Raw genomic sequence first — 27,871 nt, 5'->3', positions numbered from 1 at the left:
ACTCAAATCACTTGCTTCATTTCCCATTCCTCCGCCCATGACTCTGATAGGAAGAAGATGCAGCAGTAGGCCCAAGAAGATCAGTACAAGGCCTAGTCACTTGAGGGATTTCGTTTGATCACAACAGTGCTCTGTCATAGGAATCTGCCATAGGAGTTCAAATAATAGTTATAACAATATTCAGGTTGTTAGAAGCAATTATCATTCTGTTAAAAATTGTTAGGATTCTGTTACATATGCACTTCCATAGTTGTGTATAAAAGCAATACCAATCAATGAATAAGGCAGAGAAGAATTTTGATACTTAGCTTGTGAAGAGGTCTTGGTCCTCGAAATCAAGTAGCTTAATCTTTCTCCCCTACCTCTACTCATAACAGACTCTCATCCAATTTAAAATTCCTAAACATCGTGTACTCGTCTTACTCTCGAGAAGGACAACCGCAAGAAGCTTGGACAACTTCTCCATCACCAACACTGGCAACACACAAGTCACGTCTACTGTCGCAATACTGTAACAGTTCTTCATGTGCCAGAGGGTGATTTCCGAAGAAATTAAATTTGAAGTTTATCATGCTGGTGTGTCCACTTTTTAAATACTTTCTTCCTCGGTTTTAAATACTCGTCATGCTCTTGCATGTATCATCCTCACGCCGAAATTCATTATGATTTTGTTTTCCATTACAAAATATTTTCAGTAAGTTAAAAACTTGACCCACACCCTGAAAGATTGAGTTAATTTGAGTGACAGCAAGGAAAATATCACTAGATCGAGTTTTTGATGAATAACATCCTTCGTAATTTTCTGACAAATGTGACGAATTATTGCTGTGTAAATGACGGTCCTCTTGTCATAAATCGTAAATACCTGCTTACTTTTCAGTATGAAAAACGGTATCATTGACTTGTTACAAAGCATTCTAATCCCAGTGTTCCGAATCATTTATCAATCAAGCGAACAAAACTTACTTTCTTCTAACAGATAACCATTCATGTAAAGCTGTATGAGATTCGCCTATTCCATCGGCCCGTATAAGGGTGGCTACAACCAATAAATACATAGATGCATAAACCCACCCGATGGGGCAATGAACTCATCAAGTATCTAGCAGCGTAGGAGTATAAAATATAAACACAAATTTATTACAAACAAAACGGGAGATGGCGCATTAACTTTCTCCTTGTTGGGATGAACAGCTTCCAATGTAAGGAAAGGAATCAAAAGCAACATCTACCCGAGATCCATTTTATCATCGTTTTCTTGGTATTGAAAATTGTGAACTATAGCACTTTGGTTCCCCTTCAATCCTGATGAGAAAAACAACATGAGCAAACTCAAGCCAGTAAAGGGAGGGGTAACTGAAAGTCCCCAAAGTTTAACAATAAAAAGAGTGGTTTTTGGTATTGATCATTCCAACTGTTTAACATGAACCGGGGCGTCTAATTTCAGAACAAGATCACAACTCAATTCACAGGATAAACCAGTTTCAGCTATATACCATTTCCTCTTCATATTTTTCCCGCTTACAATGTCAATTTGAACCCCTTAGAGAGGAAGTCATCCCTGCCAAAAAAGCTAAAGTAAGCACAACAACATCACAAAAAGAGGAGGAGAGTTGAAAATTCAAAATTGGCCCACTAACAAGATAGGAATTAGATTAAATTTGGGGTAATTATTAGAGTATAAGACAAAGATCTCAGGAGACAGCGTATTTTACTTATTTATAATAAGATAAGATAAATACCAACCATAAGATGCTTACCTTGAATTTTTAAAAAACCCTCCCTCCACAGTCCAACCTTGAAAAATTAATTCCAACAAAGAGAACACTAGCATGCATGCTCGGATTTTTAACTAAAATTGAACCAGACAGTGAGACAGCCTACATTGACTTGCATTGACTTGGAGAAGGAAAGGTTCCCCTAGCTAGTCATTAACATCAAACCTGACACTAAAACTTTACTTTATCAATCATTTCACTTGTCAATAGAGAGGGGTGGACTTGGCTCAAGCTTATGGTCAACTCACAACTAGACAGACCCAGAGCCACACAGTATAATAAAATCAAAATTAATTTTTTTTTCCAGTACGGCTATGGAACTCAATCGTTGACAACAGAGAAGAGAAAAACAATGAGTCAGCATTGCATTGGTACCTTTTCTTCCTATTTTTCTCCTGGCTCTCATCACGCAGGCTCAGTAAAGTTGGCGGGACCAGGCTTTGTACACAAACCGTTCCTTCAATTGTGTTTCCAATTCCAGAAGGTAATTTAACGCAACTCACATCACCAGTTTTGAGGTCATACCAACAGAGCTTGCTACGGTTGTGTTCGAACAAAACCCTGTCCCCATCATCCAAAGCCAAAGGCCTCACATATTTCAATTTTCCCGATCCCATCTCATGGTGGTGGTTCTCTGTTAATGAAAAAAGCTTCTCCCAAGAATCTCTAGATCCGTACACTCTCATGACCCAGACATGAAATCCAGTTCCCCTATGCTCCACGACGCAGAGACAGCCACCTAATAAAGCCACCTGCATGTCGAAATTTCCGTTAACGGTTGCAGGGAGCGGCACTTCACAGAAGGTCTCGCTTGTGAGGTCGAAGGCGACGATGAGATCGGGCTCGTCAGGTTGGAGTTTTCGGGTGACGAGCCAGTGGAGGGAGCCGGAGACGAAGACGCCCATGGTGCGAGCGCAGCAGAGAGCGTAGGGCATGGAGGGGAGATTCTTCCAGGAGTCGGATTTGAGGGTGTAGAGCTGGACCTGGGAATCGAAGGTGCGTTTGTGGAGATCGACGAAGTAGGTAATGCTGAGGAGCTTGTAGTCATTGGAGGGGGGGTGGTGGCCGAAGCCGTAGACGCGGGCGGCGAAGAGGGAGGATTCGGGGCGGTGAAAGCGGTCGGAGGGGAGAATACGGTGCTTGCGGAGGAAAGGGTTCCAGAGGGCGATGTCGTCGGCGACATTGGAGATGCAGAGGAGGCCATTGGAGGAGCCGAGGACCTTGATGCTGTTGCTGTAGCACATCAGGGGGTGGCTAAGTTCAAAGGGGTTGGGGTCGAGGAGGGATTTGAGGTCCAAGGAGTAGAGCTGGGAGCGGTGCCGGAGAATGAGACTGGTGTGGGATTTGTTGAGGTGGAAGAGGATGAAGTGCCTGCTGTCGATGATGGACCGCCACCACTTGCAGGTGGACCGCAGCCGGATAACCGACTTCACCGGTAGACGGGACAGGATTTCGGTGACAACTTCCACCGGAAGATTTGCCATGTTCGATACTGTGATTGGATTTGCATGCATCCAATTCCTTCTTCTTTCCTAGGGTTTGCGTCTGGAGAAATCCAGACTGTGTCTGCGTGTCATTACTTACCAACTGCAAACCTCTACTGAAACACGCGTTACCACATTTTTTACTTTATTTACTGGAGTTAGACTATGCCCATTTCAAGTAAGTTTAACTTACCACATTCCCCCATGAATTTTCTAAATTTATATTAGTAGAGTACTTTGTAATTAAAACCAATTCCGTATAAAATGGAATAAATAATATTACTTTCCTTCCCTCCTGCTTAGTTTTTTCTTTTCTTTTCTAAAATAATAATAATGTAAGTAACGCTATTATTACGAAATTTTCTAGGAATCTTAACTTAATGTTCTAGTTTTATAAGAACTCTTGGGAGATGAATTTTACAATTGAAATATTTAAAAATAAAAATATAATTAAGCCTTTATTAGTTATATTTCTTTTGCTTTGAGAAAAATGAATGAAAATAATATATCACTATATTTTTTTATATATTTGTTTATCTTATTCCAATATTATTTTTATATATCTTTTTATATATAGATATATATATATATATATATATATATATATATATATATATATATATATATATATATATATATATATATATATATATATATATATATATATTCTTACTTTTTACTTTCTATATAAGTAAATCAGAAAAAAATTAATATTTTTATTTTCTCTTCTATCAAATTACTTGAGAAATTAGATAATTTTCTACTTTTCTATTTCTTTCTTTTGACTTTTTTTTTCCTATGTAAACCAATCATACTGTAAATGGAGGGTATTTTATTTTTCCAAGCCAATTGCGTGTAGTTTAAGTAACTAGACTAGATGGTGGGAATCATGTGAAGTAGAACTAGTGAAGACATGCAAAATCTAGCAAAATCAATTTCTCGAAATCATGTATCTTTCTGGTGTAAAAGTTTGGCGTTCTGGCTGGTCCTAATTCCTAGGTTAGCTTACGCATATTTCTCAAGTTACTTTTTTTATTTTTCTAAAATTACCAAAATTGTTCACACTATCCACCTGGGTAGTTTTTGGAAATTTCCAAAAATATCCTTCCAACGAAAATATTTTCGTTGTATAATCCCGTACAAAATCTATAAAGAAAACATTTATCCATTGCAGCAAAGGATGATGCGTACAAAGTATAATATGAAAATATATTTATGATGTAGATTTTGTAAGTAGTTTTCATGCCACAACGAAAATGTATTTTCCTTGTTATATAAGAGGCTCATACAAAATTTAAAATGGAAACATGTTTCCACATACAAAATGCACAATAGAAAAATATATTCATTTTAGATTTTGTAGGCACCCATGTATGCACAACAAAAGCATGATTTCGCTGTGGGTTTTGAAAACAAAAAAAAATAAAATCATCATTTCCTTGTGTCTTAACACAATAAAATTGTGATTCCGTTGGATAGAAAAAATTACCTTATCTCATGTGAGTCTAACGAGAGATAGTAGAAGATGAATTAGAAAGGGGAATGGTTGGGGGTGTTGTTAAATAGGAAGAGAGAGATGACGGAGAAGTGAGAGAAGAAAGGAGAAGGGTTAGGGGTGTAAGAAAACCTCAGAAGGGTAAAATGGTAGTTTGCTAAGGCTTGGTAGTGCATACAGAAATTATTGTAGTGGCAATAGTAACTCCCATATTCATGTAAGCTTGAGAGGTCTGTCTAAGGCCCAATTCAATAGGAACTACAAAGCTTGAGCTCTTCATATGGCCTGGAAAAAATGCTAAAGATTTTTGGACCCCCGTGTTCTCTCGCTCAATAAAATAGAGCAGACCTTATGGTTAGGAATGTTAAAAACTTAAAAGACTCATCACACAATCTAATGTTAATGTTATATTCAGTCGAAGTTCTGGACAATACCTAGGAATGCCAAAATGGTACAAAAATCTAGCTATTAATTACCTACTGAGTTACAAAATGTAAACAACAAAAGCATCAGCTTATTATCTCTTATGTATTTATTGTAATGAAATACCATATTCTTGTTGTAATGAAATACCTTATTATCTCTTATGTATTGGATTTGATTACATTTGCACATAATAATAGTTACTGCGAGCAAGAGTATTTTCAATTTACTGCCATGGTCCCCAATTCATCAAATAATGAATGTATAAGAAAACAATTTGTGTCCACGGCATAAACAATTTAGTTTGTTCCCCTTATTATTAGCATAGTAATATTGCAAGTAGCATTTGTGTTTTGGCAGACCTGCACTTTTGTGGGTTAGACAAGGTTTATTTGCTTACAAGACCAGATACGAACCAGTCACGGATAAGAAATGCTGAGCAATTAGATATGCAAACCTTATCCAAGGTGACGCCCCGACGCTGCATGCCTCTAAATTACAAACAGTTAGGTGCAATAACCAAAATTAGTTTTTTTAAAAAACTTAGCAAAGTTAAATACATCAAGATTTTTCAGTTAAATTTCGACATTATTGATTTGCAGAAGGGAATCTTAGCTTGTAACGAGGGATGTTTTCTTCTTCAAATATGTTTCTTCAAAAAAAATCTTTCCTTCCAAAAATTAGTTCTTCAATTTTAAAGTATATATACCGTACACCAAATATTTGTTAGATTTTAGTAAACCCTTGCCGTTATGATTGATAACTAATAACATTGAGCATCCTATATCTTAGTTAATAGTTACTTTTTTCAGAAAAGAAAAACTAATATCATAATTTCACTAATCTGAATAGTGTGTTCAATTTTATGTTGGGAATTTTCTTTTAGGAGCAGAGCCAGTTCAGACTCAAACTTATCGTCAATTTTTGTGTTGCCTTTGATTGCGCATTTTTGTTGGCCAATTGCAAACTTATTCAGTTTTTCTATTTGCCTGCGAACACAGTGTTTGCGGTTACTAAGAGCCATTTTCACTATACATTCACCCCTTATATATGCTGTTTAGTCATCGTTCTCAAAAGTGTACCCTTATTATATATTGCTCGGTACGTAATCATTATACAAGAATTTATTTAAAAAAATAAGGGAACTAAATGTTTTGATTTTGATTTAGAAATAGAAAAACTAAAATTATAAATTTAAAATTACAATTTAACAAAAAAATAATATTAGTAGACACTTTTTGAGTGTAGATTTTCATGATATGTCTAGCTAGGGAGGAAGAAAATACAGAAGAAAGAATTCACATGCAATGATATATTGTTTCTTGCTTAGTTAGAGAGAATTAAAAAAATGACAAGAGAAAAAATATTTCTAAAACAAATTTAAAAGTTTTTATTTTATTTTCAATTCAAAATTTAATTTTCTTCCTTTCACCCGATCAAACATATTCTTATGTCTAGTGAAGTAAGAAGAAGTGAAGAAAAATGAGAGGGAATTGCTAGATTTTTTGTCTATTTGATAGAGACATATGAATATGAGATTTTTGAAAAACGGCAAGTCCCATCAGTGAAAACTTTGGCTTTGAAATGAACAAAAATGTATGGAAATGTTTGCTCAAAATAACTTCCTCACACTTAATAAGTCTCCTACTCATGCATGCTCTCCCATGTTGCTAAAGCTCATTCGCGAGGTGTTGCTCATTGTGCTGGTGATTCGAGCTCGTCATATATAGCTTGTTCCTAGTTCCTCTACCTTTGTGTTGTGTCGAAAATGAGCGGAGAACACAGTCCGAGGTGTTCTTCCATTCTTCTTCGACTCCAAGAAACACTGAAATCAACAAGTTGTATGTGATCCTAGGAGGCTTGTTGTCCCTCGTAATTATATGTCTGTTTGTCAACCTCGATGCGGTGACCTCTTTCTCTTCCCTCTCTTTGGGATAGCTTCTTACATGAACGACGTCATTACGCTCGTCTTGGGAAGTTTCGTACACAGAATATTGCCCTTGAAACTTGAAAGTGATCAGTATTCTCTATTCTCTACTCCCTCGCCACAGGATATTCATTGCTCATATTTTATTTGTTATCTTCCAATCAAATCAAGAATTCCACATTTCCATGGACTGGAGGCAACATATTGTCGTTCTTTTTTTTTAAGAAAGAAAAAATCTGATTATCAACTTTATTATTGTTAGTGTGTGCATTAACCAGTGTAAAATGATTTTAATTTAATTAACCGATAGTTAATATAACTTGTGAACTCAAATTTAAATTATAAATATATAATTATATTAAATATTTGTCATAAATAAAAATTTATTACATATATAAGAGTTTATTGGTTATATGTTAAGTGTATAAAATAATTTTATATTATTATTTATTATAAATTATTATTGATATAATTTTTAAGACAAATTATAATATATATAATAATGTATAATTAAACGATATTATAAAATATTATTAATACATAACTTTTTATTGACTTATAATAATATTATCTTTTGAGCTTTAATATATATATATATATATATATATTATAAAAGTGTCAAAACTCAAAAAGCTTGATGATGCCGGTGGCGAAGGGGATCCTGCAGCGTCTGCCACCGCCAGAGTCTCACGGGGACAGGTGTCAACCTCATATTGGTGGGAATATTGGTGGGAATGTAGAAGATGTAACATTTCAAAATAATCTAATAATTATATAGATTAAAATATTTAAATATATTTTTGAGTGAAAAAAAATATAAATTAAATTGTTTTAATATATTATATTTTTTATTTTAAATAGATGTTAGTATAAAATTATATAAGATTGATTAAAAATAATTATAATTAAAGATAATAGAAATAATAGATAAATAAATATTAGTTAAACAAATTTTAAATTATATATCATTTTTATATAAGGATAGATAATTTCTTCCCTTAGAATCACACCATAAACTATCTTTCTTTATATTAATGGGTTGTTCAAGGAATGAAAAAAAAATGGAAATTCTTTTGATACAATTGATAAAAAAAAGAAAAATAACGAAAATGTAAATGTCTTGCTTCAAGAGGTGAGTAAAATATTTTTTTTCTAAACTTGCATATATATATATATATATATATATAAAGAGAAAGAGAGAGAGAGAGGTTATCTAAAGGATTTAATCATTAAATTAATGAATATATAGTTTAACCTTTGGGATCAAAACTAATTTGTAGGTATGTGTGTTATATTCTAGCCATTGCAATTATTATATGTCTTAGTTACTATATTACATATATAATTGTTGTTATATATGTGGTTTCATATTATTAGTTGATTTTATTATTATTATGCATGATGTGATTTTGAAAATTATTATTGGAGGCATGAAATTAAAAAGTTTATAAGTAGTTATTTTTAGAAAGATATTCTTATAATTTTGTAAGTCGATCAACACCTCCACCGTCATGATCTTGTCATTGTTGTTGTGATGGTGGTAATGACGATAGCAACGATAATGATGGTGACAGTTGATGACAACGACGATGATGACAAAAAGGTGATGGTGACAGAGGTGATGACAATGATGATTTATGGTGATGAATGCAAGGATGCTCATGGTAATGATAACGTCAATCATGATGGTAATGAATTAATTGAGATATTTTAAGAAATGATAATTTAGATCTTTTTAGATTTATTTGTTGGTTGGTCAATCTTTTAGAAAATTGATGATTTGAAATTTTAAATATTTTAATTTCAATCATTTATTGTTTTGAATCTTGATCTAATGTTTATTATTAGTTGCTTTCATTTTCTCACATATAAGATAGTGTTCTCAAAGGAATTATATATATATATATATATATATATATATATATATATATATATATATATATATATATATAATTGAACGTACATATTTTTTAAAATTTAAGTGATCATTTATTAATAGACAATGCAATAAATCATTAATACACTTGTTTTGTTTAGTTAAACACATTGACATTTTTTTTCTATGTATCATTAGCCAATAATTATTATTTTTTTTATAAAAAATATCAAAATTTATAATTTTGTATGTCATTTTATATGTTTTTATTTTAAATAGTTCACATTTTTTTATTTTGCCAATTTATAATTAAATTTCAGAAATTAATATGTAAATTATTCACATAATTTTTTGGTCAACATCAATATGTTATATTGAAGTCAATGTTTGAATTTAGACGCTTAATGATAAAAGGATCAAAAAATTTTATTTTGAAAAAATAAAAAAATAAATGTTTTAGTTTAGAAAGAGTGAATTGACATGATAAATAACTCGTACCTGCGTGTCAAATTATATATGTAAATGTAATGTCAGTATTATATCCTTTTTTTTTATCAAAACATATATATACATAATATATATTAAATATTTTATTGTTATAATTTTTTAAAATCAATTAGCATAATAGTTAAATAATTAAATAACAAACTTAAAAAATACATTTAATTATAAATATAATTGAATTCTTAATTTTTTTATTTTAATTTTTTTATTCATCATATTTATAAGTTGTTTTAATTAAAGTATAATTAAAAATTTAATATATAATTTATTTAAAACATATAAGTAAAGTAAAACTATAAAATAGTATAATAGGCTATCCACATGTATACTCAAATCTGATGAAATCCAACAAGAATGTGAATGGATATTAAAGTTTTAAATGGTCTTTTTTTACATACTCATATCACCTTGCATTACGGGGGAGGGCCAAACTCGGCCTGTTAATCATACATTTGAAATCATAAGAGATTAAAATTATAATTTAATTTTTTAATTTGATTAATAATGGAAAGAAATGATTAGAATGAGAACTGAAGGGAATAATGAATAAATAAATAAATAAGACAAGGCAGCAACATATTAATGCCTTTTTGCATTGAGGTTTGGTTGTTGAAATCGGCAGGGGACGGAAATATCGAAAGAGACAGACAGAGCGACGTCGGAGAAAGAAAGAAAGGAATGAATGAAAGAGGGATGGTAGGAGAAAAATGAGAATGGCGTGAATGTGAGGAGAGAAGAGCCTGAATATTAGAATCGGATACCCTTAAAGAAGCGGAGATAGGAGTGTGCGCCTCCAAACCCAAGGGGCTTCGGAGGGGCTCTTCATCGGAGGCGGTGCTATATTCCCCTCCGGATTCCCCCACCATGAAGAGCCTCTTCAAGCCCAAGCCCCGCACTCCTTCCGATATCGTCAAACAAACGCGAGATCTTCTTCTCCGTCTCACCTCCCGAGATGACGATAACATGCCCGACTTGACCAAAAACCTCAGGGACTTAAAGTCAATCCTCTATGGTAACAGTGAATCCGAACCCGTCCCCGAAGCTTGTGCACAGCTCACTCAGGAATTCTTCGCCGACAACACCTTACGCCTCCTTATCCAATATCTTCCCAAACTCAACTTGGAGGCAATTCATTAACACAGACATGACATTTTTTTTATTTTTATTTTTTTTTAATTGCGTGGCTCCTGTTTCTTTTGTGTTGATGCTGCGATGCGATTTTTGCAGGCTAGAAAAGATGCCACTCAGATTGTTGCAAATTTACAGAGGCAGCAGGTTCAGTCCAAGCTCATCGCCTCTGATTACTTGGATACTAATTTGGATCTTATGGATGTCTTGGTATCTGGGTAAGCACCAACATTTTGGACCAACTCTAAATTTCATTTTCTAATGTCTGTGGATTCTAGTCTATTGTTCTTCATTGCTACTTTTTATTGTCATATTGCGTGTTCATAGCTTACTATGTGAATGTGACTTCTGTATATTGTTGTGCTCTTTGTGAAATTATGCTTTCCCTTGGGTCGATTCTAGTATGCTATTGACTGAACATTGTTTCATTTTGTAGATATGAAAACACAGACATGGCTTTACACTACGGTGCAATGTTGAGGGAGTGCATAAGACACCAGATTGTTGCAAAGTAAGGGGGAACGACCAAATCAATTCAATTTTGTGTTTTTCTCTTTTAATTTCAAATTTAAATCAGTCAATGTTGAAAGGTGGAAACGCAATCATTTTGGTCATGGTTTTAGGTCATGTTAGAGTAGTTTTATATCTTGAAGTCATACATTGCTGGTGCTATTGGTTCCAATACTTCCATACAGTTGCCACCTTTAGAGATATATGTTAATTGCCACATGAGTAGCGTACAGTGTAGATAGCTCATATAAAAACTGAAGCATAGATATATGTTGTAGAATAAAAGACAGCCTAGGTATGATCTTTCTTTCTAGTATGACTTTTGTGAGTTGTGACTTGTGATGCTGTAATTATTATTGGCTTTATATCAGATATGTTCTGGACTCACCTCATATGAAGAAGTTTTTTGACTACATTCAGCTTCCAAATTTTGACATAGCTGCAGATGCCGCAGCAACTTTTAAGGTATATTTTTTTTCGGTACCATACCCATTTTTTTGGGAAAGTTGAAAGTTATATATGTTTTTATTGTTGCAGGAGCTAATGACAAGGCATAAATCTACTGTAGCTGATTTCCTTAGCAATTATTATGAATGGGTAGGTTCCCCGTCGCCTCTCAAATTATATGGAAAATAGATGTTATTTTAGTTCTGACACTTGTCTATTGAGATGCCACTTTTCGTCATATTCTTAGCATGGGTGTTATGCTTGATTTGTGAAGGTTTTTATGTAATAATTAGTATGTAGCTTGGTAATGGGGGCCCGTTTAGATTATGATTTTTGTTGTGTGGTAACTCTTATTCTGGACCTCTGGTTATCTGATATAAATGATGTATTGAAAAAGGTAATTTTATCATATATAGTTCTGACTATTATTTTAATCTTCCCATTCTTATTAGTTGATATTTTATAAATAGATCCATCTCTTTTTGTTTCTTTGCTTTCATAGATTAAAACATTGCACTTAATGCGTGTTTGATTCAACTTATTTTGTAGAAATAATGGCTTATTTTGTTAGTTTTCTTAGAGGGATTTTGAAAATTAAGTGATTATTTCTTCAAATTTAAGTTGTACCAAACTTGCTGTTAGAAAAAACAATTCTTAAAATATGGTGGAATATAACTTTTTTCCAGGATAAGGTGGATGGGCACATTTTCTATTTAGTACAGCTGTGAATGCATAATCACATTTTTTAATGATTATTAACCACTCAAGTTTGTTTACTCATCTAAAACAATCGCTTTTTAACATTTTTTTGTGTGTGTTGGGGGGGGGGGGGGGGGTGATACTTTCAGTTAGTTGCATATTTTTTTTTAGTGAGCCTATCAGTTTATCTTGTAGTGCTTTAAATTGTGTTGGGTTTATCTCATTATAGTTGGTTACCATCCATTACTCATTGTCTTTGTTTTTACTTTCAGTTTTTTGATGAATATAACTCTAAACTGTTGGAATCTTCCAATTATATTACAAGGCGCCAAGCTGTCAAGGTATGATTTAAGTTTTGGTATTTATCTCAACTGTTAGATTATTGGATGACGCAAGAATGGGAAGTCTGGGCTTCTGAGGTTATCCTCTTGAATATGTTTTCATAATTCTTTGCTTGTTTGTTTAAAGTAGATTTGGATTCATTTGACTTAAAAATAAACAAGCCATCCCAAGTAGTCAACAATTACCTTGTTATAGCAATTATTTTCTTGTTTTGTTTTTTTCCCTGCTGAATTTAGGATAACTAATCTTTGCAATAATATGTCAATGCACTATTATGGCTACTTTTATTATAGTTCTATAGTTGAATTAATGCATGTATATTTGTTGAGTGGTTTTTGGTTACAGTTGCTGGGAGATATGTTACTTGATCGCACAAATTCAGCAGTAATGACAAGATATGTCAGCTCACGAGACAACTTAAGGATTTTAATGAATCTTCTACGTGTATGGTCCTTTCTTTAAAACTTCATGACATGTCTTCTCTCCTTCCTTTCTTGTGTCCTCTCCCACACAAAAACTAAAAAAAGGGAAAAAAATTATATGAACTTTGATAATGTTGAACTATTTAGTTTCTGTTTTTGTGCCCGAAAATGTATTTGCTTTGTTAAAATACTTACGCGCCTTGTTACTGTTCCACCCATGTCTAAACGTACGGAATTGCTGAACACTGATATGTTCAATGTTCAGTTTCTGATGAGCATACATTTTTAAATTGAACAGAAAATTCAGAAGTTAGAGTTATGTTTATACAAGCATTTAATGGGTCATTGCTGATATTTTTCTGCAGGAGTCAAGCAAGAGCATACAGATAGAAGCATTTCATGTTTTCAAGGTATTATAGTTACATAATGGCCCACATTTTAAAATGTTATTCTTAAACTTTGACATCCCGTGTTTTTCTTCTTTATATTGATTTTATCTTGTCATGCAGCTGTTTGCTGCTAACCAAAAGAAACCAGCTGATATCATCAGCATATTTGTTGCAAACAGAAGCAAGCTTCTTAGACTTTTGGGTGACTTAAAAACCGATAAAGGTAAGGAGGTGATGCAATTTCTTATGAATTTGTACTTGCTTTTTTCTGGTATTATGTTCCTATGATATCATATTTACTGGGATTGTGCAGAGGATGAACAGTTCGAAGCTGATAAAGCTCAAGTTATAAAAGAAATTGCGGCTCTTGAACCTAGGGACCTCGCTTGAGCTTCAGTTTGTGTCGAGTAACAAGTTGCATTGTGGCATTTTACCTTATTTAATTGTCTATTGTTATAGTTCTTTTAGTCTTCATCAAGATGAGACTAACATTCAACACAAATTCCAGTGTTTTCTTTCTGAATTTTCATTTCGGTTCTGTAATTCCTAGATGAATAAATTGCTGAAAGAGCTACATGCAGTGGCAGTATTCGGCTTTCATGGTGTTAGAAAGCTTTGCTTGCCTAGCAGTTAGTTTATAAATTATACGATGCCAAGTTATATTCTTACGGTCTACAATTTGTATGTCAAATTTGTTCTATTACTTCTTCATGATGGCTAACATGACTGGTGTGTTTTAATTTTTACCCGTGTTCTGAAAAATATACTAAATTGGTCAGTTGGACTAGAAAATCTGTGAACTAGTTTTTGGCTCAAATAAACCATATAATGAACGGGTAAAAACCGGCAAAATATTGAAACAATGAAAAATGCTTAAACGTCATTTTGATTAAATAATTTATATACTGACAATGTAATGATTATTTACATTGCTATTTATTAACAAATTATTATATATTATATGATAATTTTATTGATTTTTATAATAATTAATTAAAAAATATATCAATGAAGACTTTTGATTGATTGTTTGTATAGTAAGTTATTTCACATTATTATCTATCATTTTTTTCAACTAAATATTTTAAAAAAAATTGTTTTAATTTATTACATGTCATTATTCTCCATCCATTAAGTGAAGTGTCATGTCTTATAATTGACATCATTAGACTTGAAGACATGACATTTTGCATTATCACTTAATGGTAGAGGAGTAGATAATAAATTGAAACAATTTTTTTAGGTAGTTATTTGATAAAAAATAAATTTTTAGGTAGTAATATGAACATGATTTATTTTTTAGATATGAAAAACATATTTAAGTCAATCTAAAAAATAATTTTATAGTTAAATGATAAGGAGTAGTTTTATCAAAATAAATATTTAATTTAAGATAAAATGATATTTTTTATTATTTTATTAAAAATAAAAATAGTAATGGTAAATTTAAGTTATATTAAAAACAAATCTTATAAGTTAATAAGAAAAAAATTTCACAAACACTTTTATTTGATCAAATAAATTTATAAACTTGTAAAAAAAATTAAAAGTTAATTAAAATAACTTGATGAACATATATGTAATTTACTTTTATATAGACTTAAGAAACTTTATCATATTTATTTAGATGATTTCTCATTCAAAATAAAAATACATTAAATCAATAAGATATTTTTTTAATGGTAGGAATAAAAAAATAATATTTAAAATTTACAATAACTTACAATTTATCATATTTAACCAAGTAAACTAGATTAATAAAATAATATTAAAGATAAAATTAAAGAGTTAAGATGTGTACATTTAATATCTAGACAAAACTAAAAGAGTGAAGAATCCAACAAGATTAAATTGTGAGATATATATATTTTGGGTCTAGATAATATTAAATGGAAGAGTGAAAAAATATATAACATGTTATATATATATATATATATATATATATATTAATTATAGATTACAAAATATCAATAATATATGATTTAAATATTTTTTATATCTAAAAAATAGGTCGTTTTCCTATTACTAGTTAAAAATTATTTGTCAAATAACTACTTTAAAAAAATTATATTTTAATTTATTATCTGTCATGAATCCTTTTTATGAGATGCTGCCCCAACTTGACTATGCTCTGTTTCTTCTCATCCGTAACTCAATTTTGAATTTCATTATTAGATGGCTGAGTCATTTGTAGTTGGTAGTATTTTTTAGGCAGTTGGTATGATCTTACAAATAAAATAATTGACAGAAATATGAGAAAATTACAAGCGGTAAATCATCTACTAAGTGTGTTGGCGTGCGTGTCTGCTTCCCGGTGGACCGTGTTTGGTTTACCATTTCATAATATATGAACACCGATGATTATATAATACAAAATTATTGGTTTGGTACAGAGGAAAGACAAGTTTGAAGAGAATTGTGTTGAGATAAGAAAGTATTATAAAAATCCAGTTTTCATGGTGGATGGTGAGGGGAAATTGGATAAAAGAACTCGATGCTTTGCTTTAGTCTGACCAATTCTATTCTAATTGAGGATGGGTCAATGATTGTGCCCCTAAATGTACCATGTTCAAGGAATCTGAGCTGTATGCTTTAACGTTTGAACTTTTCTTTACGACTATAATTAACGTTAAGTAACTTTTATTAAAATTGAGTCAGAAGAGTTGTTTCAATCAGTTACATCTTTATATTTTTCGCTTCGGCCATTTCTTATTATGTTGTTCTCTTATTTCTGATGCTTTATCAAAGTGAGTTGAAACAATCAAATTATAGCCTGAGTTCTTACGCTTTGATCCCTGACCTAGTTTTTCAAAATCGAGTCTAAGTTTCTTGGTAGTAGTGTGGTCTCATATTTTTGGAGTCTGAAACAAAATCTAAGAAAGAGACCCTAAAGAACTCAAACGTATCTTATAAATAATTTATCGATTTTTTTTTATGAATTTATAAATTTAATCATAAAAAAAATAATACATAAAATTCTCACCTATTAAAAAGTTCACGTTAATAATTTTTTTTTAGATTTTTTATAAATTATAGGATCCCTCAAAATGAGAATCCTGACCCGTTATGCATGTGTCCCAGATCACATTGTTTCTCGGGAAAATAATGTTAAAGTACTGCAATAAATATTAGGTAGTTTTCAGAAGTATTTTTATACCAAATTCATGGTCAAATTTCCTTGTTTAAAGAAAGAGAAAGGTTGCTCCAGTAGAACGTAAAAGATTCTATTTGAAACTGAAGATATGTAGAAAAAGTAAGACATAAGTAAAAAATAATTAATACAAAAATTCTTCAAACAGAAACCAATACAATGCTATACCCTGTAGTAACAGTATGGATAAAAGCAGAACCTAAAACCCTATGAAAGAATTACCTCAAAAAAGAGACTCTAAGCAGCTGGAGTAACCTTAAATACCCTCAACATTATACAATAAAATACACACGTCTAGGAGTAAAAAGGCATAAAATTACAAAAGAAACCAATATTTATCTGGCTACACATCGTATCCTACACCTGTTGTGGCCTAGAACCATACCCATTAGCACCATTTGCTCCGTGTGGAATCTTGTTCTCTGACTTCCTCCTCTTGAAGACTATGATCCATGTGAAAGCTTCCAAAAAGACAGCAATGCCAGCCAATGCTCCAATAATACCAATGTACGCATGCTTCCAGCTATTGTAGCGATCCCCTACGTATTTTTCTATGGTTTCGAACCCTTCGAAAATGTTGACGACACTGATGATTATGGTAGCATATCCGACCAAGTGGTGGTACACATTCCAGTACACTCTGTACTTATGGTCCTTGTTGGGCCTCAAGAACAGCGCAAACACCTAAAGAAAACAGAAAAATGGCATAACTTAAGCATGGAGTAAATGGTTTCATATATAATTAAGTAAAAGATGAACACATGGTACCTGAAGAGTTCCAAGGCAGACGAGGACAATACCAAGTGCTCTGTGGGTGTCATAGTCAACACCCTCTGAGTCACTGCCGAGTTTGAGACCGGTGCCTAATCCAGAAACACCAACTATGTAGGCAGAGGCTTGGCAGGTGATGTGGAGATAAAACCAAGTAGGGTCTGCAGACTTGAACACCTTCAAGTACCTTGCGATTATGGCACCCGTTGGCATCAATATGCCCCAGCTCACAGCATTTAGCACTCCATGGGTCTGAAATTAATATTCTCCACTGTCAATCTATAGGAGCCTGTTTCATTCCATCAACTTTTTTTTTCCTATATAAATAAAAACTACTTCCTAACAATCAATTATAATTTTTGAAAATTGTTTCCAAAACAATACAACTGAAAGATGTTTTATCATCCTCTTCTGTTTTCTTTTAGTGTTGTGTTCAAATGCTCAAAAAGAAAATTTTAAAAAACAGAATGAACTCACTAGACAGACATTTTCAAATATACCCACTAGTCAAATGAATTTTAAAAATAGAAATTTGTATTTGAAAACAGGTATTTTTTTATAGATGAACATTAAAGGTGTCATGTATGTTATGATGAAAAGCATGAAGCAAAGAGAGACATAGTGTGTTATATTTTAACTTTGAAGACGGGCATAAGAAAAGATTAATTGGTGCTTACGTTTCTTCTTCTTTGGCGTGAATTTCCGGTTGGCTGAGTGGAGGAACCAGAGAGAAGATCCAAGATTTCCTTGGAGTTTTGGTGGGAAGTCTCGTGGCTATGCTCTCGTGGGGTAGTTCCAGAGAGAGGGCCATCTTGCCAGACGTGGACAAAGGAGGTGGTCCCGTTTGGAAGTGTGAGAGTGGCGAAAATGGTGACCTCGTTGTTCTCAAACGTAGCACTCAACCCGGACAGGGGATAACTGATAGCTCCCTCTTCCAAAGTTGTGCTGGTGCTGGTTATGGACGAGGCATAGGCCCTTGGGCTTCCATTTGACTGAGGGATAGCCACCAGGGCCTGGGCCCCAATCATGGCTGGGTCGAGGGTGTTTCTGGGATTGATGGCCCATGCAACCCACCTGTTGGTCGAGGTGATTCCAGCGTGTTTGAATGCTATCTCCAACCTCCCACTAGCCTGGTCGTATGTCCAGTGCAGGTAAGCCGTCAACTGTGGAAGATCACGACATGTGGCAAACACCCTGTTTGAGAATGTTTGGTTTCTGCACGTTTGAGCTGAGGATGTCACAAGCACACAACTCAAAACAGACAAGCCCAACACTAGCCTCAGCATGCTGCTGCCCATGGACACAAAAAAGGGATTTCAGCGTGGCGTTGTTTCTCGTGATGTAAACAATGGAGCAGGTAGTGGAGGGAATGAGAGGGTTACTTTATTTATAACAGTATAAGAGTTGGTGGCTCTTGCTGGTTGAGTTGTTAAGTTATTGACTAATTAAACACTTCCCCGCCCACCGTTCGGAATAATGCCTTTTATGAAATCTTCCACACCAATCATAAGAATTAACTATCCCCGCCCACAGTTCGGAAGCTTCCTTGTTAAGGTGTTTTGATTTTTTCCAGGAAGAATAATCTATATTCCTACTTCCCCTGGCTGACAGCTTTTATCTACCATTTTTTTAAACCAACCATTGCCTCTAACTAATAATAATTGATTTGGCAAAGAGAATATTGGTGCAACTTATACATCAAACTTACATGCTTGATTTTGTAGAAGACCAGAGTGTTTTAGTCGGTTTACCCTGACGTTTCAGAGTAGGTGCATGAGGTGGCTCCATAATCTGAACCTCCAGATAAATACGAATTAATTGCCTTTTATTTCTATTCATTGAATTTAATTAAAATTTTGTTGTTATTGTCAACTCTTAATTAAACTTTTGGAAAATATTTTTATAAACAAATAACGAATCACACAAACAACTCTTAGTTGCTTTTGTTTCATGTTGACATGAAAATTTGGTTAAACATGCATCATGTATATTAATAATAAGTAACAATTTTATTAACGCTTCCATTCAAGAATAATCTCTAAAGACTCTCTTATTCAAGAGTGATAATTTAAATTTATAACATAGGCATATATTTAATTTTTTAATGTAAAATAAGATAATTAGTGAAAAATTAACAAGAATGTGTAAACTAAAAATGACAGGGAGAAAGCTTGATAATGTTTTCCTCAAGATCTAGTATTATATTGTAAATTAATTTAAAATCTTTCCTTGAATAAGAGTTTTTTAGGAATTATTCTTGAATGAGGAAGATAACAATAGTATTTTGAAGAATTATTGTTACTTTCATTCAATAACATATTTCATCCTAATTCTATATATTGAAAATTTAATTTTTAATTTTTTTATGCTTTTCAAATATATTTATTAATTTTAATTTGATTTAATAATTAGTTTTAAAAAATATGTTTCATTAATCTTAAACCACTCTTTTTTTATTTTTTATTTTTCATATACTTGATTTATTTAAGAGAGGGTCAAAACTGGAAACACGTTGGCGTGTGGAAGAGGACCCACCCTGAGTCAAACGGTTGATCTTTTCGCTGTGGGACCCAGGTACACCCTCTGCGACTTGTCTTTACGCTGTCGTTTCTTGTTCTCTTTACGTTGTTATTTCTTGTTATATTTTCTTACTAGTTGCTTAAATACATATTTCACACGTGAACTTAAATTATGAAGAATTCCTCTTAATTTTTAGGTCGTCTTTGGCTAAGCATAAAAATGGTCTTGTTAGATGGAAGCATGAAGGGTTCCAGAATGCTGTGTGCAAATCACACTCCACACCATTTAAAAGGGAAGCACACTCTAAGAGACGCTAATGAAAAATGACACAACTTCCCCCCTTTCTCTTCTTTCTCTCCTCACGACCTCTTTTCTTCTTTTCTCTCCTTGGTCCCAAACACGCGCCTGTGGATCAACCCATGACTTCTTTGATCTATTCTTGTATTTTTGAATCCCTTCTGTTGATCTGACTTGTGGTTCTTTTCTTCTTCTCCTCTTTCATTTTTCTGTTGCTTTCCTTTAAAATTAGTTAGGGAGAAATATTAAAAAAACCATTTTTTGAAAAAAAAAAAAAGTTATTAGGAGATTTTTTCATAGAATTCAACCGTAGTAGGCAGAATTTTTAAATAAAAATAATGATAAATATAGTGATCAGGAATTCTTAAGATTAAGAGTCCAACTCAATTTTTTTTATTAAAAATACTGTTAGACACTTATTATCCAAAGGATTACTAAGTTTCTTTCCCATTCATAAAAAAGAATTATAAAGAAGTCATTTAATAAATAAAAAAAATCATTTGTGGTGTACCATGATTGTGACACATCTTTAAATATATTTTAATTATTTGATGAACAACCGTATAAAATAAATGTTATATTAATAATAAAAGATAGTTCATTGCACCTCATTCCTATCCTAACAACACGAAATAGATTTATATTTATATACAACAACACGTTACTTCAGAAGAAAAAAACAAAAATGTTAGTTAGTAAAGAAAATAAAATGACAGCTAACAAAAATCTGTCAACATGTCTTAAAATAACTAAAAATAGCTCCTTAGTATTATTTTTAAATATACTTACTATGAGGATTTTAAACAAGTAATAATAAAAAGATTCTCGTAACTCAATTGAAAAAAAAATTGTATGAAGTGTATAAACACGGTGTGGTCTTCAATATAAAAAAAATGCATGCATTAAAAAATGCAATGCCTTCATAAAGAGAGGTGTTGAAGTAATATAAATGCAATAAAAAATGAAGAAAAAAAATACTTATATATTTTAAAATAAAAAAAAATGAAAATTTATGGTTTAGTAAAGATGAGTCAATGAGAAGGGCCATCTTTTAATCGTATTATATATTTATAACGTGCCAATATATAGAGATACAGCATCAAGTGACATCATATGTTAAATTTAGTAAAATAATATTTTCAATAATTCTTTTTATTAGAAGCAAATTTAATCAATACAAATGTTACTGTAAAAAAAAAATTGTTGAGTTAGGCTATATTAATTATCACGATGATCATGTATATAAAATTATACGTAATTTACATATTTGTTCATTTTTGTAAATATTATATATTTTTAATTTAAATATAAAAAATTTCCCTCCCCTCTTTTTCATTTATAAGCTTTACTTTTAATCAGTATCCTTATTTCCTAGAGGTTTCAATCCACAATTTAAAAAAAAATGCATTAAACTTTTATCAGAACTTGTATTGGGAAGTGGAAAGAAAAAAAATTACGTTTCCTATACAGTTCATTAGCAATCTTTATTGTTAAAACATTATTGGGCCTATATGTAGGCGTATATTGGTTACATAAAATGCTGAAATGGGTCTTAGACAAAAAATACAAAACAGGTATCCTAAAAATAAAACCAATACAAAAACAAGCGATAAGCATGACAAAAAACGAAACACCATTGTGGTTTGGACTCCTTCACGCTAAGCCTGCAATGTGAATTGGATTAGGCATGAGATGTTTTCAAACAAGAGGTCCGATAAACACATGATCTTTCCAAACCAAGCTTCCCGGCTTATTACTTCAATTGATCCAAAGCAACCAAAACTTCGCATTCCTTTGTCAGTAAAAACACCAACAAAGATATTTGGATAGGCTTTTTTAGAACTACTTTTATGAAAAAAAAAGATAAATTTCTTAATAATTTAATTTATAGATATTATTTTATCTTTTAAAAAAGTTATATTAAAAAACTTTTATAAATTAATTAGTGACTAACTAATTGAGAGCTCATTTTAATTTATAGAAAGATTCATTTTTCTCTCTCTTAAAAATGTTAATAGAGAAACTCAATTGATGACTTCCATTTTTGTTTTCTAATAAGTAGAATATATACATGATTAATCAATAAGCATTATTTTTTATAGTTTATATCAATATTATAGGACGGAAACTTTTTGTGTCAGATTTACTTTAAATATCTTATTCTGGGAGATATGTGAGTTGATTCACGTATCAATTATACTTCAAATATCGATAACAATTGGACAGATTATTTGAAACTATGAAAACAAATATTTAAAAAATATATTTCATACAGATAATTTTATTTTTCTTTCCAAACCATGTATTTATATAACTCAGTCCAGCTTGATGACTTCCTCTTTCTGTACTTCTTCCTCTGCTTCTCAGCAACTTGCTCATCCATGATGTTACCCTGACCCCATGGCTTAAGAGCTCAAGACGGTCCATAACACCCCGACCTGGAGATTTTCCTTAAATGTGATTTGCTTACTTAATTATTGGCATTAGACTTGAGAGTTGAGATTTACCCAAATGTTAAATACTCGATCAAAGGTTGGAATTCAACCCATGATAAGATGAAATTAAATATTCAATAATCTAAGAGTCTGAACATGGTTTAACGATGAAACTGGAATGAGCTTATGTATAGTGTCAAATGCAATATTGTTCGATTGGTGCAAATCCCAATTAACAACAAATATACCTCATACTTGACCAGATGTTGTTAGTCTTGCTCTTGCACACCCAATTTGCTCCACACTTGATTTAATTATAATTTCATTTTCGTCAACTGTTATTCTTTTGTGTTCATACTGACATCTAATTTGATATTCATTTCTTTAATCTGTAACGTACAGATATAAATCTATTCACCCAAAACAAAAAGAGTATAGATATAAATCTTTTTTTTTTAAAAAAAAAAGTGAGAAGAGACAAGGTACATGCAAGTACGAACATGCCCAATCTTTTAAGACCTATATATAATTATATATCGGTGCTTTGTACAACTCATATAGACTGTTATATCGTTACACAACATAATAATTAAATTATTGTATTTTAGTCAACAGAAATGCCTATTACACATTATAAATAAATTTGTATCTGGTGATAGATCTTTCTTACCCACTAAATATTGACTCTATAATATTATTGTATATTTATTTTGATGGCCGGTAGTATATATTAATTGTGCATGCAAATCATCGACGTTGTAACTCGATCAACTACGTAATGCGAAAGCAGTACTCTATCGTCTTTTTTTTTTTTATTAATCTTTTGGTTTCTATATCTTTTGTTAAATTTTTGTTTTAGTTTCTACGTCTAATTTTTTACCTTTTAGTCTTTACATAAACATTTATTTTATATTTTAATTATTATTTCTTCATTTTATAGCAGTTCCATACTGCCAGAAACTAAAAAAAACCAGAATATAAAAAGTTATTCGTATAAGAATTAAAATTTAATTTTTTTAAGTATAAAGAATAAAACAAAAAATTGGTATACATATTATAAAGATCAGAAGATTGATTAAATTTATTTTTTTTATTTTAGACTTTTAATGTAAAATATGTTTGTCTAGAAAACGACCTACTGCTTTCATATAATAATAAATACCAACCAAGTAAAATCTGTTAGCTATAAGAGCCCCCAGACACAACATAATCAATTTAATATAAAAGCACTCTTCTTCTTCTTCTTCTTCTTCTTCTTCACTCTCTTTCTCTATCTCTGCGTGGCAGCATATATCAAATATCAGTTGCAGTATTAAAGAGGCTTATCCGTCAGAATGGTTTCCGCGGAGAAAGATTCCAATGAAACTCATCGAACCATCATCGGGAAGTCCATGCGAACGGTGCGCTCCAAAATATTCCAACACGACCACGCCACGTGCGTCTCCGACAACTTAACCGGTTCGCTAATGGAACTCGCATCGCGAAACAACAAATCCGTTAAGTCTTCAATTACGGAGGAGCAACTCCTCGAGCTCTCTCAAGCTCTGAGCGATTTCTCCGCCTGTAGCAGCGATATCTCCGGGGAGCTCCAGAGACTCGCCACCGTCTCCTCCTCCCAACCTCCTGCTGCTGCTGCTGACATCCACGGCCAACCCCAACCTGAGCCCGAGCCGTGCCTAGGGTTTCTCCAGAGGGAGAGCTTCTCCACTGAGATCATCGAGAGTATCTCGCCGGAGGATCTTCAGCCGACGGTCAAGATCTGCGTCGACGGACTTCTCTCGCCGTCGTTGGCCGTGAAGCGATCGGCGGCGGCCAAGCTGAGGCTGTTGGCGAAGAACCGAGCCGACAACCGCGCTCTCATCGGCGAGTCCGGTGCGGTGGCTGCTCTGGTTCCGCTGCTCCGGTGCAGCGATCCGTGGACGCAGGAACACGCGGTGACGGCGTTGCTGAACCTGTCTCTTCTGGAAGAGAACAAGGCGCTTATAACGAATGCGGGTGCGGTGAAGTCGCTGATATACGTGCTGAAAAGAGGGACGGAGACTTCCAAGCAGAACGCGGCGTGCGCGCTCATGAGTCTGGCGCTGGTGGAAGAGAACAAGAGATCGATCGGGACTTGCGGGGCGATACCACCGCTGGTGGCGCTGCTGTTGGGTGGGTCCCAGAGAGGGAAGAAGGACGCGCTGACGACGCTGTACAAGCTGTGTTCAGTGAGGCAGAACAAGGAGAGGGCGGTGAGTGCCGGGGCGGTGAGGCCGCTGGTGGAGCTGGTGGCGGAGCAGGGGAGCGGGATGGCGGAGAAGGCGATGGTGGTGCTGAACAGCTTGGCGGGGATTGAGGAGGGGAAGGAGGCCATTGTGGAAGAAGGTGGGATTGCTGCGCTTGTGGAAGCGATTGAGGTTGGGTCGGTGAAGGGGAAGGAGTTCGCTGTTTTGACTCTTTATCAACTCTGTGCTGAAACCGTTACCAACAGAGCCCTTCTCGTCAGGGAGGGAGGGATTCCGCCTCTCGTTGCTCTTTCTCAGAGCTCCCCTGTTCGAGCTAAGCTCAAGGTAATAAAACTGATCAAGCTGTTGGATTGTGCAACTCCAAACACTGTAATCTTTGACTACCTTTTATTGAAGTTTCTCGTTGCTTTTGCAGGCTGAGACACTCCTTGGATATTTGAGAGAATCAAGACATGAAGCTTCATGTTCAAGTCCGTAGGTAGGGAATTATATAATGTAATTGGTTGTTGTACATATAGTGCTTTTTTGGTTCGTAACTTTGTACACTTTGGATTTTTTGGATTAGAAGCTAGCCAGCATATCAATACTCTGACCCTTGATGATTTAAAGATAGGTTCGGTGATTTTGCTTTCCCTATTTCCCTTGTTCAGTTTGTTATGTTTCCAGGAGTTGTGTTGTGGTGTTAGTTTCTTGTTGGTTAATCTCTCATTTTTCTCTTAATCTTTTTGTTTTGGAAACTTCCAGTTTTTGCAGAAAAGGCTTGGTCTTGGTGTTAGTTTCTTGTTGATTAATCTCTCATTTTTCTCTTAATCTTTTTGTTTTGAAAACGTCCAGTTTTTGCAGAAAAGGCTTGGTCTTGGTGTTAGTTTCTGTTGATCATTAGTCTCTTTTATTTTGCTCATTTTTTTTTTTGTTTTGAAAACTTCCAGTTTTTGTTGAAAAGGCTTGCTGAGTTTTTTGTGTTTTTGACTGTCTTGTAGTGAAACTATGAAAGTAGAGGTTGTAATAAATGCACTACCACGCTGAATATGTTAGGTCATAATTTTTTATTTTGGTGAACTTGGAGTTTTTAATTTAGTTACTTTGATACTGTCGAATGTATTGCATTGGCCATAGGCCATTATATCACCTTCATCTGTTTCCATTTTGTTAATGCATAAAATCCCAGATATAGGGAAATGTTAGGTGGTAGTCGAATTAGGATGAAGATAAAGACGTGGTTTGGAGGGTGTTGATTCATTTGAATATGATGGTGGTGTGGGCCCGTGAAGCTGCTTCTCTTTGTTGTAAAGCGACTCGCCGCTCTCAAGCTTTCATGTGCGGTAACAAGTTGCATCAGTGTGCCCCACAGCCACCATGCAGGTCAACCCCACCACACAACAGAATACATCTCTTTGGTACCAATTCTCCTCACATATCTTCATTTTTATTTATTTTTTCTTCCTTTTTCAAATCATCTTGTCCCCTATAATAAATTAATAATCACCAATTAGCTGGCACAGCAGGTATTTTCCGTGCTTCTGTTTATTTGGATAATAATTTGAAGTTTCGAATAATCAGCTGTCGGTGTTTTCAGCTTTAGTTCACTCGTAACATTTAACCATAGGTTTTCTACACATTAGGTTGAGGATTGCACCAAAGGTGAAGAGCTGTTGGGTGAGAGACACTGCTTTCTCTCACGCAGAAGTGTGAGTTGCTGAGACATACAGAAACCTTCAAAAGCTAGTGGTTGAATTCTCTCTTCCTTCCATATACTAAGGCTTTACGATCAAACAAATTTCTACTCAACATTCGAACTGATTTTTTTTTAATATACACGATCAGAAAGAGGGGTAACTGTAAACGGTTTAGATTTGGTTTAAATTTTTATTGTATGATATTTAGATTTAATCAAATACGACGTGTGATTATGTTATTCCACACAGTATATTTTTAGTAAATTAAATGTATTTAAAGTTACACAAGAACTCTGCTGTGTTGTTATAATTTATTATTTAACTCGAAAATCAATTATTACAATCCCTAATGCTCATGTTTTTAATGGCAAAGACAATTTTATTGCATTCCCTAATGCTCATTAAATACGAAAACAACATAGATAATCAATCATGTGCTAGAATAATCTAGTACTTGCCAAGATTTATCAATTTAAGTGGCATGATAAACCAATTATGCAATAAATATAAGGAATATATTTTAACATATTATTATTCATATGGCATAAAGACAAAATAATGGGCAATATTTATCTAATTTAATTAATGCGTGATCATGATATTGTTAAATAATCTTAATTTTCCACATTTTAGCCAAGCAGCACAATCAATCAACCAACCAACCAGTACGATAAAAAATAATCTTAATTTACCAAACCACAATACATGATCAATGAAGATGTGATAAATATGAAAATATTTAAGTCAGTGCTATCAAGAAATTCAACCAAGCTTGTTAACCTTTATTTTTTAAAAAGATGTACGATTTTGTTGTTGATGAATTAATTATACCAATGCAACCTAAATGCAAATTCCCTAAAAACATGATTATTATATGAGTGATTTCCAGATGAGGCACACAGATACAAATAATTTGAAAAGGATAGAAAAAAAATCATTAAGTAAGAACTTTCAAATATGAAGTGAATCCTAGTGAAAAGTATAGTCAAGTTGCGAGTTTCAAGGGTTAGTATAACAGTTAATCCAATTAGAAGCTCAAGTCCCTTAAAATTAATTTCATTATGAATTAGATACTCATCTTTCTTTCCTCTCAAAGAATTTAAGGGTTAAATTTGAGAAACTCCCAAATTTTTGTTAGCAAATGTCTTACCACAAACTTGAAAGGTAACTTACTAATTTCCTCTATTCATTGATTACCTTCAAGGACTTTTTCTATTGGATGAACAATTTAGAATGTCATTTTAAAGCATAAATGGAAAAGTGAAGTTTATAACAAAATAGACAAATAGACTTTTTTTTCTATTCTTTTTTTTTTTTCCCTTTCTTCATCCTCTTTTTGGTCATTTCCGTTTGTTTCTTTTTCCCTTATAAT

The 27,871-nt window shown here is 33.1% G+C and overlaps 4 protein-coding genes across 7 annotated transcripts; 2 read left to right on the top strand and 2 right to left on the bottom strand.

Moving 5' to 3' along the window:
* Positions 1-966: 966 nt before the first annotated feature.
* On the bottom strand, positions 967-3,616 carry LOC100791213 (F-box protein CPR1). The gene is made up of 3 exons (XM_006600236.4): positions 2,154-3,616; positions 1,497-1,561; positions 967-1,305 (listed from the first exon to the last, which is right to left on the bottom strand). Exons 1-2 carry the CDS (start codon positions 3,290-3,292, stop codon positions 1,522-1,524), a joined length of 1,179 nt encoding a protein of 392 aa, XP_006600299.1. The 5' UTR covers positions 3,293-3,616; the 3' UTR covers positions 967-1,305; positions 1,497-1,521.
* Positions 3,617-10,074: 6,458 nt separating this feature from the next.
* LOC100788031 (putative MO25-like protein) lies at positions 10,075-14,146 on the top strand. Its single transcript, NM_001255197.2, has 10 exons — positions 10,075-10,612; positions 10,715-10,833; positions 11,052-11,126; positions 11,497-11,590; positions 11,663-11,722; positions 12,544-12,612; positions 12,959-13,057; positions 13,401-13,445; positions 13,545-13,647; positions 13,738-14,146. Exons 1-10 carry the CDS (start codon positions 10,352-10,354, stop codon positions 13,812-13,814), a joined length of 1,002 nt encoding a protein of 333 aa, NP_001242126.2. The 5' UTR covers positions 10,075-10,351; the 3' UTR covers positions 13,815-14,146.
* A 2,521-nt stretch (positions 14,147-16,667) lies between these two features.
* On the bottom strand, positions 16,668-19,047 carry LOC100785371 (cytochrome b561 and DOMON domain-containing protein At5g47530). Its single transcript, XM_003549495.5, has 3 exons — positions 18,024-19,047; positions 17,344-17,598; positions 16,668-17,259 (listed from the first exon to the last, which is right to left on the bottom strand). The coding sequence occupies exons 1-3, from the start codon at positions 18,642-18,644 to the stop codon at positions 16,933-16,935; spliced, it is 1,203 nt and encodes a 400-aa protein (XP_003549543.1). The 5' UTR covers positions 18,645-19,047; the 3' UTR covers positions 16,668-16,932.
* Positions 19,048-23,770: 4,723 nt separating this feature from the next.
* Positions 23,771-26,738, top strand: LOC100801642 (U-box domain-containing protein 4). Of its 4 annotated transcripts, none has more exons than XR_003265233.2 (4): positions 23,771-25,147; positions 25,239-25,301; positions 26,085-26,220; positions 26,446-26,738. XR_003265233.2 is itself a non-coding variant. In XM_006600235.4 (3 exons), exons 1-2 carry the CDS (start codon positions 23,933-23,935, stop codon positions 25,299-25,301), a joined length of 1,278 nt encoding a protein of 425 aa, XP_006600298.1. In that variant the 5' UTR covers positions 23,771-23,932; the 3' UTR covers positions 26,446-26,738. The 4 variants fall into 4 exon arrangements, 1 of the variants encoding a protein (XP_006600298.1); XR_003265232.2 differs by having other exon boundaries at positions 25,992-26,220; XR_003265231.2 differs by having other exon boundaries at positions 25,239-26,220; positions 26,430-26,738.
* The last annotated feature ends 1,133 nt before the right edge of the window (positions 26,739-27,871 follow it).

The sequence above is a fragment of the Glycine max genome, chromosome 17 (genome assembly GCF_000004515.6).
Source record: "Glycine max cultivar Williams 82 chromosome 17, Glycine_max_v4.0, whole genome shotgun sequence".
NCBI lineage: Eukaryota > Viridiplantae > Streptophyta > Magnoliopsida > Fabales > Fabaceae > Glycine > Glycine max.
This window is presented reverse-complemented; position numbering and strand designations above follow the sequence as displayed.